The sequence below is a fragment of the Acartia tonsa genome, chromosome 7 (assembly GCF_053477335.1).
Source record: "Acartia tonsa isolate MP-2025a chromosome 7, ASM5347733v1, whole genome shotgun sequence".
NCBI classification, from domain to species: domain Eukaryota; kingdom Metazoa; phylum Arthropoda; class Copepoda; order Calanoida; family Acartiidae; genus Acartia; species Acartia tonsa.
In genome coordinates this window covers 49,096,637-49,115,865 of record NC_137266.1, presented here as the reverse complement: position 1 = coordinate 49,115,865, position 19,229 = coordinate 49,096,637, and the positions used below count along the sequence as shown (strand labels likewise).

General features: G+C 32.2%; 1 protein-coding gene across 1 annotated transcript in view; it reads left to right on the top strand.

The window, feature by feature from the left end:
* LOC145324595 (uncharacterized) overlaps positions 1 to 19,229 on the top strand; it is a 117,620-nt gene extending 98,391 nt beyond the window's left edge. Inside the window, exons 12-16 of the mRNA XM_080167177.1 lie at positions 15,825 to 16,259; positions 16,754 to 16,853; positions 18,018 to 18,101; positions 18,317 to 18,648; positions 18,952 to 19,229. Of these exons, the coding sequence (XP_080023303.1) occupies positions 15,825 to 16,259; positions 16,754 to 16,853; positions 18,018 to 18,101; positions 18,317 to 18,648; positions 18,952 to 19,227 (1,227 nt within the window). The 3' untranslated portion in view covers positions 19,228 to 19,229. The remainder of the gene's footprint in view (positions 1 to 15,824; positions 16,260 to 16,753; positions 16,854 to 18,017; positions 18,102 to 18,316; positions 18,649 to 18,951) is intronic.

Sequence of the window (19,229 nt, the reverse complement as noted above, 5' to 3'; positions counted from 1 at the left end):
AAGCTGTCTATAATTATAACATATTATACTTTAAACAATTTTAGTAATCTTTTTGTTTCTCTAATTTAAATCCTAATTAGTGCAGCTTTTTTTACGCCAGGCTTAACACAAAAAAGGGTTCACTAAGAATTGACGCTTTTAGCATGTTTAAATAACGTTGGACATTTCGCTTAAAGTGCATAGCAAGCATAGAAACACCTATTATTTAAAGAAAAGGGAAACGTTCCCTATTTTTCCCTCTTTGTGCTTTAACCTTGCGGGGTCTCTGTACTTAAACCTTCGGGGCCAAACTATACCCAATATAACCTAACCTAAGCCAGACTTAGATAACAAACAATGTCTTCCTCTTATTTCTAACTATTTCAAAATAATGTGGTTTCTGTGCTCGACAAGGCATTTTGAGGGAAACTGCAAAAATGTTTAGAAAAGTACAAGCTTTTATATTAAACTGAAATGCATTGCAACTAATTTAAAAAATCATCCTTGTCTTTATAATCCCACCTATTAGGCTAGACCTATGTCTAATTTGAATTTCAAATTTGTTTTAATCTACTTGTTTTAATAATATGATATACATATACTTTATAGTAGCGAAGTTACTCTTTAAATCAAATACAATAGGAGCAAAGACTTAATTGGCTGCAATTTGAAACAGATGGCTGTTTTTTTGTTGAAGATTCTTCTATATTCTATAACTCATATGTCCATCCATAAAGCCTAGGCATCTACTTTGTTAGTCTGTTTTTAACTATTTTTTAGTAGATTTTTACGATATAAGCTTCGCTTCTTATGGATGCTATCATACTTGCTATTAAAACATATTCCAACTGCATAGCTAGCATGTAATAACTAAATCTAACTTAATATTCAAGCCAATTGCCTATTTATACTACTTAACTATTGTTTCATTTCACATAGCAGAAAAAATTATCATATTTCTTTATTGCATACTAAATAAAAAGGAAAGGGATAAGGCTATAAAAAATTGTATATTTATTTTTATAAAATTAATTATACCTACTTTTTTTTATTTATATTCCTAAAAACCCTATAAAGTAAAGAAGTAAGAAATTTTTATTTGTCAGTTAAGATTTCGCTAACCACTGAACTAATTAAGTTTTTAAATTTTCTTGAAGCTTCAAATAGGTCCCAAAATGGTATCGGGCTATTATATTCTTTTTAAATTATTTATTGGTATGGTTTTAGACTATTTTCATTCCTCTAGGTGTTAGTAAAACCTTTTTTAAATCAAATCTTTAGAATAGTTTTCCCTGTTATAAAATTAAATTCATATCATCCACATATTGAAATAAGAACTAGCGGTTTTGTTACCATTTCTAGCATGTCTGCTCATGCACTTGATTTTTTACGCCGCCGCTTTTTGACATAATTGTACATATTTTTAAAACTTGCTTAGAATATTTTAATTTTAATTTTGTTACAAATTAAACCTTGTTGTGAAATTTAAAATTAATTTACAACACAAAATTAGTCCTTCTATACAATTAGAGGATGAAACGTTTGGGCACTCAACTCAATGAACCAAAAATCTAAGTTTAATAAAAGTTCCCAGAGTTGTTAAGCAAACGAATAAGATAACGTTGTTATAAAACTTAGGGGATCAGTGTAATAAACAGCCCAATGTCTTCTCCCTCCCTTATTTTTTTACTAACATATTAATAGAAAATAAAATACATAGTATTTTAATTTAACCTTCTTATATCCATATAATGTAAAGCCCAAATTGTTGTAAATTAAATATTTGTTAAAAAGATCAATTTTCAAATTTCAATAGGAATACTCAATCTGATCAAATACATGGAAAATTTTCACAAAAAAATGAAATAAATGTAAATTTTCAGTTTTTAAATTTAATATTTTTTTCATTAAATTGGCATTTTGTGGTAGATATAGAAGTCTAGTAGTAATTATAATTGTTAGCAACTTGTTTTCTTAAGTTTTATTCCTAGCCTCGAATTTCCTAAAATCTAGGCTTTTCAATTTAAATCCCAAGAGAAAAAGAATATAAATTTGTTTGGTATTCATACAATAAAGTAAATTAATTATTCTAAAAATAGTCAACTTTTGCCGTTATTGTTCATAAACCACTAAATGTAGCATTACCAAAAAAATTTACAATTATATTTATTAATCTTAACGACTTACAGGCGGATGATCATACTTTTATTGGAGTATTTGCTTCCCAAATTAATTCTTAGTTAATAAGAAATTTGCTGTTATTAGGGGAAATTCTTCTACATGTTATATGTAAGTTTTGGGTACCATATGCACATTTGAAACACTTTGAAATATTTTTCCAGTATGGCTTCAAAACCGAACAATATCTGCTGGATTAGAACCGGTTCTCAGCCATACTGAAAAATCATGTATAGTATTGTATTACAGACAATTATCCACGAATATTTAAATGAAAATTATGAAATTAATACCCCAAATATATTCGCCCGTGGCTAACAAAACTTGTTTTCATCTTATATTTTTTTTATTTTAATATTCGTGGAAAGCTGTCTATAATACGATGCGAAAAATACTTTTCTTCTTTTAAAACTTTTTTTTTACATTGTATTTGTAATATTGAAAACATGTATTCCTTAGATTTTTATCTAAATCAGATATATTGTAATTTTTTTTACTTTGTCCCTTTACATTATTCTAGCTTGTTTGCTTCTAAATAAAACACGGACATGTTGCTTTATTCTAAAATCATCTAATAAATTGCTTTATAAGTACATCGCTCACTATTCGTTCTAAAACAGCTGTATACGCTTCTAGTAGCTGTTCGATTGCTTAACTTTTTGTCATTCCAATTAATTTTTAATAAACATTTCATAATGATTTTATTTTAGGGGGATATATTTGGGGTAAAACTTAATTTTTTATGTAACTAAAGAGAATTGGATCGTGGAAAATATTCACGTAGAATTGTTTGTCAGAATCCTGGTCCCTTGTCCCTGGTAGCAACAAAGTTTGTGTATATTTCTTGATGGCTGTTTAATTTTGGACAATGGTGGCCTTAATTTTACATTTATACACAAGCAATTTACTATTCTTTGTTTTATCTAGTGGCAGTGCCTATAGTTTATAGATGCAGCTTAGAAAGGGAGGGATTAAAACAGGGTGAGAGGCGACAATGAAATGTTTATTACACTAGTCCCCAAAGTTTTATAATAACGCTTTCTTATTCGTTGGCTTTGGGGACTTTTAAAAAATTCTCTGATTAGTTGCTTCATTAAGTTTAGTGTCCAAACGTTTGAACCACTAATTGTAATCTACAGAATGGGTAATTTTGTGTACTATCATTAGGAATGTATATCAATTTATCGACCATTGTCTTTTTTTCTTTAGATCCTTGGGTTAAAAGTCCAATTTATTTTAATCCGTGAAGGAAAGCTATGTCTTACAAAATTAAACTTTTTACCTAAAGCTTGTACTCGAATTCTCAAGTGTTTGAAATTATGCCATTAGTAGCGGATATTGTTAAGGGGGAGAATAGGTTGTAGATTTTTTCTTTCCTGATCAACCGATCAAATGAGTAAAATGAAGCTGTGATAATCTAATTTTGATTACACTACCATTAGAAACGTTAAAACTTGGAAGTAGTAAGGATTCTTACAATATTGCCAATATTGTACGTTAGCAAACAATAATAGGTTTATAAATATAGCAAAATAATTTTTTTTTGCTTTTATATTTTGACAGTGAATGTCAATAAATTGTATTTTATTTAGTTGTTTAGTTGATTTAGTTTTTAGCAATGAATACTAAACATTCTTAAATTCAACAAAATAGTTCAAAGATTATTGATTTGAATAACTTGGACAGACATACAGACGGACGGACACATACTATTGTCTCTTTATTGATTTGCTTTGCTACCCTTTCCTATTAAAGATACTAAGCCATAACTTGTTGCAATAATGCTAATGGAAAAAAGTTTTTGTATATTTTCTAAAAAGGCATAAACTTTGTTTACTATAAGGCTTCCTTTTTTTTTGGGGGGGGGGGGGGGGTTGTAAAAGAGGGTGTTGCAAGGAGGTTTACTGGACACGATATAATTATATACCTAAAAGAGGAGGTAGGTATGGGTGGGTGGTACCGATGAGGGGGTGGGCTTGAATTTCAAGGGTAGTAAATTGGGGGTGGAGTAAATAGAATGGCGTTGACACAAAAAAAGTGAAAATATTTTTTGTAAAGATAATTTTTTAGCATAGTTTTTTAGGTATATTAAACAAAAACGTTATAATATTGGATGTAGCATAAAATTGTTTATAAAACCAACAAATAATTAATTTGGAACATATATAAAAAAAAGTTAAGAATGTTATGCTATTTTTAAATAATAAAATTGTACAAATGTGTGAACACCATCCTAAGAGCAGATGGTTAGCGATGAATTGAAGTAACTGCCTTAAACTTAAACTTTGCATGGACTTAGGAAACTTTTAATTGAAAAATGTGTTTTAGTCTCCAGTATGGCTTCGAAACCAATTAATATCCGTTGGATAAGAACCGGTTATCAACCATACTGAAAAACCATATATAGCATCGTATTACTAACAATTTTCTAAAAATGTTGAAATTAAAATCATAAAATTAATGCCAGTTTTGTTTACCCTGGCCTTTGGCCCCTAGGTTCTAACAAAACTGGTTCTAATCTCATAATTTTTCAAATTAATATCCGCGGAAAACTGTCTATAATGCGATAAATAACTATTACATCCTATACTTTAGTCATTTTAAATGAGCTAACTAAATGATATGTAATATTATGCCATTTGTATACAATTCCTTTTCCCCTGAAGTTTTGTACCATAGCTTCTTATTGAAAGCATTCACTTAAGGCTCAACATTTTTTATTGTAATTGCAGGAGCAAAAATTAAGATTTTTAAACAAGAAATTATTTTTTATCCTTACAATAAAGTAACAGGATGTTTTTGCGTGTGTGTCTGTACCAAAGGATCTCGTTAACCGCTGAACCGATATGGTTCTCCTTTACAGGGTAGCTTCTTACAGTCCTGAAATGCTTTATGACTATTTTAGGGGAGAGTACCACCACCCTTCCAAGAGAAATCGCCAAAAATACAAAAAAATCCTCAAAAAGCTGTTTTTTTTCAAGCTAAATTAAATTTTAGTACACCCTTAAATATCTCCTTATTCAGTGGAACTTTATATTAGGCATTGCTATGCCTAATATAACACATTTACTATGCACGCGGAAAATTTTTACATAGAAACATTTAAATTAAACTTCTTTTATGTACATCTAAGCAGAAAAGCATTTTTTTCATTCTTTCAATTTAAATTTTTCAGAATTAGAAAATAGTTGAATAAAAGCAGCTGTAAAGCGTCTTATCTCATATCTGAACAATTTTGGTTCAAACTTTTTGGCGCGTTTTTGTGTGTACTGGCATTTAAATTGGTCTTAGAACATTTTTGTTCAACATATTCTTTATAAATATTGTATTACGTCAGTCTGTCCGTCCAAGTATGGTAGAAAATATAAACTTCGGTTATTTTTACATTATCTGACCAAAAGAAATACTGATAGCTTCGCTTAAATGGACAAAACTGACCTTAGTTTGTAAATTAATCATTTTAAATCAATAACTTATTTTTTTCATTAAAAAATATAGCTTAATTAGTTATTTTTACCATTTTACAGGGAGGGAGGGGTCATTAGGCTGTTTTTTTTACACTAGTCCCCAAAGTCTTATAGTAACGTATGCTTATTTGTTGGCTCAACTAGTTTGGGGACTAATTTGAATTCTGATTGGTTGGTGTGTTTAATCGTTTCAACCACTTATTGAAATCTACAAAGTGGTAATTTTGTGTATCATCGGTGGGGATGTACATTAATACACCAGCCATTGTCTTATCCCTTTAGGATGTTTAGGTATAATAAGCCACAAAAAATTGTGAATCATTAATTTTACATTTATTTGGCTTCATAATAGACGCAGTATTTAGATTTTTTGAGAACAAACATGCTTTGCTTTTGATATACATGGATAGATTATGGAAGATAAAATAAGTCTTTCTAATTTTTTAATATTGTCTGAGTGACATGATATCTCATTTTAAATTTTTATGATAAGAATTTATATGTAAATCTACCCACGGGGTGGAGACCCTGTGTGTAGACTTTTATTGGGTCTTTGAATATCAGGCAATAGCGTCGGAAATATAAACACAGCTAAGTCGCTACAAAAGGGTAAGCAATATGTTAGCAAACGAAAAATATCCCCACAACTTGTGCCATCTAGTTTTCTGGATTATACATCTATAATTATACATTTATTCCTTTGACAAAAACCTATGCACTCAAATGCTTACTCTACACTATTAGTGTCTATTGCAAACGCCCAAACAAAAATGCAATAATCAGTCAAATATGAAAGTATACGCTTAATGGATATTAAAGCATATAATGATGATCATCATAGCTTGGACACAACCTACGGACATGGATGTCAGAGAGAGAGAGGGGACAATGGAGTGTTTATTACACTAGCCTCAAAATTTCTTATTCGTTAGCTTAACAACTTTGGGGACTTTAGTGAATTTTCATTAGTTTGTTTGTTTATTAGGTTTCAATTACTAATTTTAATGTACAGAAGGGGTAATTTTGTTTTTCATCATTTTAGAGTATATCAATTTATCGGCCATCATCTTATCCCTTTAGATCCCTGCATGGATGTACTGGTGGCGGTTTCCCTCAAAGTGCCTAGTTGAACACAAAACCCCTCCACACCTCTTCATTTTGAAATAAGGGTGGAGGAGTAAGTTTATTTTCTGGTGTTAATTGTTACCTTAGGCTATGTAAGGTTAGGTTATATTGGGAACAGGATAACCCTGCGGAGTTAGAGAGGGGTGATTAAAGCTAGCTTGTAACTTTGAGTGAAAGCATTGATAAACATTTAGATTCATAAGGGGCGTCGTAGCTCAGTGGTAACGCACTGAATTACGGTGATGAGATTTCGAGTTCTAGTCCCCATGTGGCAACTCGAATTTCTCAGTTGAATACATTCACGCAACTTCCCCTGGTTGTGTAAGAAGGGGATTATTGAGTAAGTTTGGATACTTAATAGTCAAGTACATAATATCAGTACTACCCTTATCCCAAGCTCCTCTGCGGAGAGCGTCATTCATTACGGTGACTTAAATTGGGACACCTGCCATACTCGGCGAGGGTGAGGTAACAATGAGTAGCTCTCATGAGACAGCGGGTCAAGTCATAATGTGCTTGAATGTGGAGCTTAATAGCCCTAGTGGCTATACAAAAGTGTCTCAGCTTACTCCATGACTACTTAGGTCCAAACCCTAAGAGACTATGGCTAATCAATCAATCAAAATTTAGATTCATATTCATTCAGATAAAGCTTCAGCCACAATTTTGTAACACTAGAAATGTTATATTTCACATTACAGAAATAATTTGCTTACAACTTGTTTGCCAGTCAAAACATACATTTATTTTTTTAATTATGTCAATTTTAGCATAATATTGTCAGGGATCTAAAGGGATAAGACAATGGCCGATAAATTGACGTACATCCTCAATGTTAATAAACAAATTTACCCCTTCTGTAAATTGCAATTAGTGGTTGAAATGTTTGGACACTCAACTTAATAAAACCAACCAATCAAATTCCAATAAAAAGTCTCCAAAGTTGTATTTCCAACGAATAAGAAAACATTCTATAAAACTTTGGGAACTAGTGTAATAAACTGCCTATTGTCTCCTGCAATATTGTGTACACCATTATTCCAAAAGTTTATACGTTTATCATAAAAGATTGTACTTTTGATTTGCCGAATATTTATTCCTTTTTCTTTTCAGGGACATGTGGCTTTTAGTTAATTAATAAATAAGGAACAATGCTTTTATTTACAAAATTATTAGGAGACGGTTACCTTAAAATCTTTTCAAATATTTAAGCTTTAATGAAGGATATTAAGCTTTGGATATGTTACTGTTTCTGAATATAAAATAGGAATTTTAGTTTATTTTTATAGGATTTTATGACAAAAAATAGTTTAATTTATATTTTATACTAGCGACAGGGCGCTTTCCTCTAGTCAGGGACAAGGGAATGTCTTTCTGACCAACAATTCTATTAAAATCATACAATCTAATCACGAAACCTTTAAAAGTTTTGAATGTTATGGATGATTCAACTATTATCAAAAAGGGTTTATAGTAAAGTACACAAGGGTTTAAATTCGCTAAATCTCATCACTAAACCTCAATATTAAATAAGAAATTAGCAGACAATAATTCAAAACAAACAACAGAATTCTTACTCAACAATTCAAAAGTAGGGAGATTAAAAAACATTTTTACTTACTTCCTAAAATTAAAATCTTTAATTTTTTTTCTTTTCCATAATATTTGTAACTGATTAAAGACAAAAAACAAAATATTTTATTAAATATTTACGTTGATGCATTTTCAAACACTTTTATTAACCCCTTAAGGCAAGTTAAGACAAAAGTTTCATATTGATTCAATAATTAAAATACATCTTAAAAATAAAATTTATTGTTCATTACTTATTAAAACAAGGATGACAACTTCCATAAGCGAAGCTCTGAAATTGAAGGACAAACTAACACTAACTCTAGTAGAGTGTCAGAACTGAATAAACTGAATATTAATGCATATGTCTACAAAATTGTAAGTAAATTTGTTGCAAAACCGATTAAATTCATGTTACTGTTTAAGGACATAATGACGTTCTTAGGACTTGATTATAGAGATGCTTCGCTTATAACACTATACCTTGTTGTAATAGGAATCAGTATTAAAAAAAATCTGATGACTAGGATAATTTTAACATACAAAAATTTGTTGTAAAAAAAGTAAAAATTAAGCCTGTTTTAAATGGACGTATAAAATTTATGGTAACGATTATAGAGTTGCTGCGCTTTCTAAGTGGTACCTAAAGGAATTAGCATGTAAAGTTTAAAATTTATAGGACAATTCTAACCTTTTTAAATTAACCAAAACAGCTAACTGTAAAGGAAAGACGTACGGACTTACGGACCGACCCTAATTATAGAAAAGCTTCGCTTTTAAAAAATAAATAAACATAAAATACTAAATTCTATTTGACGAACAACTTAATAACAAATTAGCATAAAAAAAGATATATTGGTGCCTTACCACAAAGTTGCCTATTAAGCACTGATCCCCCTCCTTATTTAGATTATATCTTTTGGTTTCCTTAATGCTATACCAAAAGGAATCCCGCCCCTTTGATCGTTTACAATTTGTTTTAAATTAATGGTAGGGAAAGTTAGGATTCTGTGCTCTACAAGGCACTTTGGGGAAAATTACCCATTTTTAAATTCTGTAAAAAGTTTGTAAATTGTTAATATTCGAGAAGATTAGTTGTTTATGTTTAAGTATTGCAGGACATGATAAATCATTTTATGATTTCAGGGAAGCTCCTTATTTACATTCCCTATTTTGACACTTCCCTCCAACTTGTTTTGCAATTAGAGGCAAGATGTTGTCAAGAAATACCAAATTAAACCACAACAAATATTATTAAATGTATGATTTGGAAAAGCATAGTTATGTAGTTCAGAATTTTATTGCTAGGAGTCGTAAAAACCTTTTTTGAATTTAAATTTGTATATGAGATAAATATCTAAACAATCTTAAATATTTTTCAAAGTATTACAGCTATCCACTCTTTAGGATTTTTATTAAATTTATTCACTATTTAACATATAATTTACGAGGAGTTTATGATTTAGATAAAATACCTAAAAATTGTAAAAACGCTTTGTTTCTGCTCATACATCTTTAAACTGAATGTGCAGGCAAAATCTGACAATCCTTTTAGCATGGCTTTTAGTAAACAGAGCAAAAAGTATTAAAATAATGCTTGAGTTTCTTATCAAACTTTGCCAAAAGTTGCTTTATCTCATCATCAAGTTTAAACTGGAAATCTAAGAAATCAGCTCTAAAGCATTGTTTGCCAGAATAACCTTCCCTTGTCCCTGCCTCTAGTTGGGAATAAGAAGCCTAAAACCATCATGTACCTATGCGAATCTTCCCTTAAAGGAAAACTCTTATCAGTTCAGTAGTTAAAATCTTAAGCTTTAACAATAACATCTTACTACTTTATTTATAAGGATGTAAAACTGTTAATCACTAAAGCTTGAACTATAATACAGACCTTTATTTTTTGTAAACCATTAAAAAATATAAGGGTAGAAAATGTAAACACGTTTTATTCCATTTCTTCATAATCTTTACATTTATGCTTAAATCTCTTTATCCTACTAATAGTTACTTTACCCTTAGCCTCTAGGGGAGGGCGAGGGAGGTCGAGAAATTAGCCTTAAACCACTCTTAGACTTTTATAAAGCTTCCCTGAAAATTTCCGAGATCTTAAGTTTCAGAAAAAATATCGTAAACTCTATTTAATAGGGAATTTTTTTTCTCATTTATTTTTGTTCATTAACATAGTCCTTCATCCCTGCCCAAAGAAATGTTCTAATAAACCCGTAAAAACTCCTGTGTTAATTGTTTCATTTCTGCAAAAAATAATAGATAGGAGCATAGACGTCCTAGGGTAAAGGGGTGTTTATCCATCTTAAATCTTTGAAACCCCTCACTTTACCCCAATCAAAATAAAAAGCTTGGACGTCCCTGGATTGTTGATAAAGGAAGGGGATTGGATAAGTAAAGATATATTAAATTTGCTGTTTTCACTTTTTGTTCTTTTTTGCGGAGTTGTTGCAACACCTTTAAAGGAACTAGGGTCAATTAAACCAATTCTTTACTCCTTGATCCACAAAATTGGAAATTGGTCAATTTTTCATTACACGGCCCTGGAAAAAGGCAGTGTAAACTTTTTACAAATGTCCCTTTTACCTAAAAGTGACCCCCTAGGTGCGTTACCTTTTTAGAAGAGAGATACTCCTTGAATTACCCAGTCTGTCCATCTGTCTGTCTGTCTCTCATTCAGTTTATAAGGTTAAGTTCGTTATGCTATTAGAAGAAATAACTTCTTTTTTCGATTGGGGGGAGGGGGGGCGGTGTAGATCATGCTTTAAGAGACCCTTATGGGAAAATGCCTAGCTGACATTATACTACAACAAAAAACGGTAGTCTGTTGGTTTTTCATTTGCGCTTTAAATATAAAAAAAAAACTTTAAACAGGATACAATTTTTTTACGTTAAATAAGATGAGATTTTGGCTTCATTTTTGTATAGACAGATTTTTAACTGTAAAGGATGTTTCGTGTTTAGAGTTAGGTTCAATTCAGTATTGAAAAAGAAAACATGAAAAATATTTCTTCCTACATATATTTACCATGTGAAAATGGTTATATTAGATTATTATTACACAGAACTATTATGTGTAATTCTGCCTTTGGTTGGTTATAAATATAAGACAATGGCCGATTAATTGATGTAGATTACAATTAGTAGTTGGGACGTTTGGACTAAATAAAAAAACAATCAGAATTTTTAAAAAAAATTAAATAAAGGTCCCCAAGGTTTTAAGACTTTTGGACTAGTGTAGGAAACAGCCCAATGTCCCTTCCCTCCCCGACTAAAATCAGTTTAGGAAATTTATCTAATCCTATACAAGAGCCCATCTTTCAACAGTATAGTAAAAAGAAGAAAAGGTTGAAAAAAGAAGTAAAATATACACAATTTCATGAAGGGGGGGGGGGGGTGCGGCTCTTGGGGGGCAGCTTCCGGTAGTTTGTATGTCCTTAGTCATTTTGTGGTTTGGGGGGTGATTAAAAATGACTTCATATTTTAGACTCAAAATAATATTTTATAGACTTAAGTAAACATTATACAACCTATCTTAAAATATGTCAAAAAAAGGTATCCTAGTAACTAGGAGTATTAGATTTTTTTCAAATGATATTTTTAAACACCCCCTCTATTGTGGTTTACTTGGCTTTTAATAGACTTAGAAAAAAAAGAAATTCACCAAATTTGAAAAGTATATTTGTATAAATATACTTCAAAAAGAGCTTTCAGTAAAGGTTTTAAAATCAATAATCACTGTGGGCTACAATTGAATCAAGACAAAAGTAAGTGCCGAGCCCTGGGACCTATGTAGGGTGAAAATATACATAAATCCTTGATGATTCCAGGTGGAGACAAAATATTTTAGCGGGGTCTTTTGTTTTTTTTTCAATTTAAAGTTCTGAAAAAAATATGAAAATCTTTAATAAAAAACAAACAAAAAATGATTTGTAATATTTTTTTTATTTAAAGATACAAACAACTTATATAAATACTATAAGCTTTAAAAAAATCACAATTTTTAAATTTAGACTTTCAATATAAAGATTTGTAGAAAAAACCTAACAACAAATTCTAACATATTTCTGATCAACATAGCAATAAAATGTCTTTTGAAAAATCTTTATCATCAAAAATAAATAGCACTTACTAAAGACTTTTTTTCATTTAAACTTATACTTTTCACATTATTTAACTTTAAAGATTGATTTTTTTAAAAAGAAAGGTTGCGTGATTTTTTTATTCATAATTAATTGCCTAATTTTGAGAATCAGATAAAAAACTTTACTACTTTATATTAATGGATAATATTCTAGCAGCGGCTACGCCTCTAGAGGCATATGAGGCCCTTGGGTTGAGGGGAAATCGAACCCCCCTTACAATTACAGTTTTTTTTTAATGAATAAGTCAAAAACATTTATTTTGGAGAGTTATTTCTCTTGGGATAGTGGTGGTACCCTTTCCTAAAATAGTTATAAACCTTACCAGGACATATGAAAAGCTACCATGTAAAGGAGAACCATATTTCAAGACTCACATAGAACCTGTTACTTTATTATAAAGATACATATATTTATACACAGAAACTCTACAATCAGAGTATGTCTGTTCATCCGTCTGTATAAAAACAATACAGAATATATTTATTTTGCTATAGCGGCTACGCCCTTAGAGGCCTTTAGGGGCACTTAAGAGGTGAAGAAGAGGTTGAATTCAACAACTATATTTTTATTTTAGGCTTAAAAAGAAAAAGTTACTTTTGTTTGTTGTGGTCCTTTTTTAAGGGGTGATTTCTCTTCTCTTTCTCAAAAAAGTTATAAACCTTCCAAGGACCAATGAGAAGCTACATAGTAAAGTAAAAATAGAACCATATCAGTTCTTAAGCATCAGAAAGATGGACAAACAGACATCAATCTATTTTGTATCATAAATAGTGCTTTAAAGCAGGGAGAGAAATATCATCTGGAAAAGAAAAAAAATTTCCTATCGTTTAAAAGTTATTTCCCTGTATAAAAAAGATAGGATGTCCGTGTGTTTTTTCTGTCTGTGCCTAAAGTTCTTGCTAACCGCTGGACCAATTTGGTTCTTCTTTATTGACCTATCTTTTAGACTGATAATAGGATCAACATATTAAGGAGTAGTTTAGTGTCTATTAATCCTTATATAAAAGTAACAGTTTCTGTGTCTGTCTGTTTGTGTGTGTGTGTGTGTGTGAGGGTGTCTGTCGGTACTGAAGATTCTTTGTAACCGCTTAACTGATATAGTTCTTCTTGGTTCAAGTTTTTCATGGTCCTGAGAAGTTTTGAGTTTAGAAAAAATTAGTTCCTACCCAACATTTAAAAAAACTTTTTCTTTTACATACTAAAACTGAAAGTAGGGGAGGGGTCAACTTCCCCCCACTTATCAAGGGCCCCTAGATGCCTCTAGGGGCAAAACCGCTAGTGATAAAATAATTTTTATCTTGAATTATGATTAAATTGTTCTTTTTCCATTTAATAAAATATAATTGTAATTATCAACCTCAAAGAATATCCAGAATTAGGTAATTGAATTTAACAAGAGAAAAAGACAACATCCATAATTAGTGAAGCTTTTAGGTTTAAAAGAATACAAATAAAGAAAATAGCAAGTGTAACATACAGATACAAAAATATATTAATCATAGCAAGATGGGACAATGGGCTGTTTATTAGACTAGTCCCCATAGTTTAATATAGGAATTTGTTATTCGTTGGCTTAACTACTTAGGGGACCTGTTGCGATTTTTGTTTGGTTGGATTATTAAATTAAGTGCCCAACATTTCAACCATTAACTGAAACATACAGAAGGGTTATCCATGTATCATATTTGGGAATGTAAATTAATTTAGCGGTCATTGTCTTATCCCTGAATAGTAATTAACAATGATCAATGGTTCTTTTTTTTCTATGTAGCTTCTCATTGGTTCTTGGAAGGTTTATAACTTATTTTGGGAGGGTACCTCCACCATCCTAGGAGAAATCAACCCCTAAAAAAGGACCCCATTTCACACACAAAAAAATAACTTTTTCTTTTTAAGTCTAAAATAAAAATCTAGTTGTAGAATTCAACCACTTCTTCCCCTCTCAAGTGCCCCTAAAGGCCTCTAGGGGCGTAGCCGCTAGTACCAAATAAATATATTCTGTAATGTTTTTATAAAGACGGATGAACAAACAGACATACTCTGATTGTAGAGTTTCTGTGTATAAATATATGTATCTTTATAATAAAGTAACTCGTTCTATGTGAGTCTTTGTGCACCAAGGGATCTCACTAACCACTGAACCAATATGGTTCTCCTTTACATGGTAGCTTCTTATATGTCCTGGTAAGGTTTATAACTATTTTGGGGAAGGGTACCATCACTATCCCAAGAGAATCAACTCTCCAAAATAAATGTTTTTAACTTTTTCATTAAAAAAAAACTGTAATTGTAAGGGGGGGTTCGTCTTCCCCCCCAACCTAAGGGTCCCTATATGCCTCTAGAGGCGTAGCCGCTGCTAGTAGAGTATCCAATGATATAAAGCAGTAAGGTTTTTTATCTGAATCTCAAAATTAGGCAATTAATTATGAATAAAAAAAGCACGCAACCTTTCTTTTTAAAAAAATCAATCTTTAAAGTTAAATAATGTGAAAAGTATAAGTTTAAATGAAAAAAAGTGTTTAGTAAGTTCTATTTATTTTTGATGATAAAGATTTTGCAAAAGACGTTTTATTGCTATGTTGATCAGAAATATGTTAGAATTTGTTGTTAGGTTTTTTCTACAAATCTTTATATTGAAAGTCTAAATTTAAAAATTGTGATTTTTTTAAAGCTTATAGTATTTATATAAGTTGTTTGTATCTTTAAATAAAAAAAAATATTAAAAATTTTTTTTTGTTTGTTTTTTATTATAGATTTTCATATTTTTTTCAATTTTTTTTTAGAACTTTAAATTGAAAAAAAACCAAAAGACCCCGCTAAAATATTTTGTCTCCACCTGGAATCATCAAGAATTTATGTATATTTTCACCCTACATAGGTCCCAGGGCTCGGCACTTACTTTTGTCTTGATTCAATTGTAGCCCACAGTGTAATACAATTTTTAAAGTCAGCATTGGACATTTGTATCACAGCTGAAACAAACTAATAAAAATATGCATTAAAAGGACATTAGTGTGTTTATTAATGATGATTGGTCGGACGGTCAGTAGGACATACCCGAGTTAGAAAGTAGCTGCGCTGTTATGTAATAGAATATAGATCCGATATAGTTCTTCTTTATAGGGAAGCTTTATATTAGTCATAAGATAGATTTAGAATATTTTTAGTTTTGGATTGTTTTAGGCTATTTTTCTGTTTTCTCTAACATTTCTAATACAGATACCCTAGATGCTAGGGGCGCAGCCGCTAGTATGTTATATTGAATTAATTTTACAAATAAGAAAATTAAAACCCTTTAATTTGAACATAACAAACCCCAAACAAAAGTTTTAATTAAACCTTTTATTTTCAGCCAATGAGTGGAACGGGTGGAGTGGGGCGAGCTTCCAAGAAAGCGGCCACAGCCACATCCAATGTTACCACAGCTGCGGGCAATAATACAACGGCGGGAGCCGCAGTTCAACCACCAACATCAAACGCGGGCAATGCCTGGAATCCGCAAGTAACTGCGGGTACCGCCAATGTTTTGGACCCTTGGGGACTAGACCAACCAAACGCGGCGAATCAAACCATAGCCCAACAAATTAACCCGCCAAACATGGGACCGCCGTCGGCGGCTTCAATACCCGCCGCGGTTTCGCTGCCGCCAATTTCCACGGCAATATCGCATGCCCCGGTTTCGACGGCGATTACAACTTTGACGTTTGACACGGCGTATAATTTTTCTGGACCCTCGGTGACGCATAACTCGGTGCTGAACGAATTTTTCCCCCACCATCAGCCACAGGCAAGTTTCATTTCTCCTGTATGACTTAGAAACCGGTGATTATCCGCTGGATTAGAACTGGTTCTTTGAGCCTTCCTGTAAAGTAATATAAATTAAAATTTTTCACGAATGTTAAAATTAATACCAGTTTTGCTAGCTCTTTAGAACTAAAATCTAAGATTAATTTTTATATTACTATCCGCGGAAAGGTGTCGTGTTTCTATAATACATGCAATGCGGTAAACTATTATCTTTCGCAAGGTTGCGTGAATTTTTTCGAAATATTTCTAAGGTTTAGTGATTTAAAAAAAAATTAATCTAGTATTAACTAGCTTGATAGTTGATAACAAGGGTCCGAACGTTCGTCAGTGTAAAGAGACCTTTAATTAAGTCAGTTTTTTTAAAGATCTTAAGTTGAGAATCGCGAAAAACGCTTTCTTTTAGTCCATGAAGAGTTTTAGAGAACTTTAAAAATGTTTTTTTTTGTTTAAATTTTATGATTTCAATATTTGCAGGACCCTTACAGAAACCTTGGAGGGGGTGGATACCAAACAACTGGATATTCTCATCTACCTGCTCAACATCACCAACCTGTTTACCATCATGTGGTTCCAGGTAGAATTAGATAGATAGATAGATATAGATAGTTAGATAGATAGATAGATAGATAGATAGATAGATAGATAGATAGATAGATAGATAGATAGATAGATAGATAGATAGATAGATAGATAGATAGATAGATAGATAGATAGATAGATAGATAGATAGATAGATAGATAGATAGATAGATAGATAGATAGATAGATAGATAGATAGATAGATAGATAGATAGATAGATAGATAGATAGATAGATAGATAGATAGATAGATAGATAGATAGATAGACAGATAGACAGATAGACAGATAGACAGATAGACAGATAGACAGATAGACAGATAGACAGATAGACAGATAGACAGATAGACAGATAGACAGATAGACAGATAGACAGATAGACAGATAGACAGATAGACAGATAGACAGATAGACAGATAGACAGATAGACAGATAGACAGATAGACAGATAGACAGATAGACAGATAGACAGATAGACAGATAGACAGATAGACAGATAGACAGATAGACAGATAGACAGATAGACAGATAGACAGATAGACAGATAGACAGATAGACAGATAGACAGATAGACAGATAGACAGATAGACAGATAGACAGATAGACAGATAGACAGATAGACAGATAGACAGATAGACAGATAGACAGATAGACAGATAGACAGACAGACAGACAGACAGACAGACAGACAGACAGACAGACAGACAGACAGACAGACAGACAGACAGACAGACAGACAGATCGACACAGAGGTTATTCTCATCTACCTGCTCAACATCACCAACCTGTTTACCATCATGTGGTTCCAGATAGAATTAGATAGTTTAGATATATAGATATATAGCTAGGATAATTAGATATAAAGATAGATAGACAGACAGACATATTCTCATCTAGCTGCTCAACATCACCAGCCTGTTTATCATCACGTGGTTCCAGATAGAATTAGATATGTTGATAGATAGATAGATAGGTAGATAGACAGACAGGCAGATAGACAGAAAAGATTGAATAGATAGGATATATAAGATAGATAGGATACATAGGTAGATAAATAGAAAGACGAGTAAAAAAACAAACAAACAGAATACAGAAATAGAATATTAAATAGGTAATGAAATTAATAATAAAAATAGATTTTTATAAAATGTTTATTTTAGGAGTTCACAATATCCAAGGAGGGTATACCACAGGATTCAAGTCCCACCATCATATAAATGCTAATCACAGGGTTACAAGCACAGGTAAGAAATATATTCAACTTTTAGTCAAAATATCAAAATGGACAAAATCAATTGTTTAATTGGCCAACCCAACCTTTATCCAAAATAAATTTTATATCACCAATCGCAGAAAGAGTTTAGTTCCTTGTCCATTTTTATCTTTTTTTTTGTTACATAAAAAAAATTTCCACTGAAAAGTTTCTATTTCAAAATCTTTAAACTACTTTTTAATTTAGGTTATCCAGGTCTACCCTCTCCCCATCACCAGCCCATGACCTCCCCCCACTTATCCCTCCCCTCTCCGCACCACCAGATCCCCTCCCCCCATCACCAACCCCTTCTCTCGCCCCACCATCAACCTCTCCACTCCCCGCACCACCAACCCCTGCCCTCTCCCCACCACCAACCGCTGCAGTCTCCCCACTACCAGCCCACCCCCTCTCCCCGACCTTATGGTAACCCCACTCCGTCGCCTGGTGGCGGTCAAAGTGCTCTGCCCTCGCCAGCTCAGTCTAAACAGGGGACGCCTCTGCCCTCCCCAGCGGCCCCAGTCAATGATGAATATCAGGTATTCATAATTTTTATAAAATTTTCTGCAATTGAAGATGTATTTGTTGAATTCAGAGCGAGAGGGGACAATGGGCTGTTTATTAAAGTAGTCGCTAAAGTTTTATCATAACATTTTCTTATGCGTTGGCTTGATAACATTAGCAAATTTTGATTGGTTGATTTATGGTTTTGGCTGAGTGTTCAAAAAACCACCAATTTTAATCTACATGTGTGTCATGACTCATTATAATCAATTATGTACATCAATAATCGACCATCGTCTTATCCCTTTGGATCCCTGAAAAACAGATTTTTTGTTTAGGTGACCAGTACCCGTTCTCCCGGGTCAGGGAACACCCCCCGCCCCCAGCAGCAACAGCAGCAGAACCACCAAAACATTGACAAGTCCCGCCACTATAACAGCGGCAATACCGGTCTGATGGGCCACCAGGAAATGCCTGTATACACCCTGCTGCCGCCAGCCTCAATATTGCAGCCGGACCCCCAGAGCATGCAGTATCATGGCAGCGCAGCCACTCAAAAATATCCGCCGCTGTACGGACAAGATAATTCATTCTTACAACTCAACTTCCAGTGATA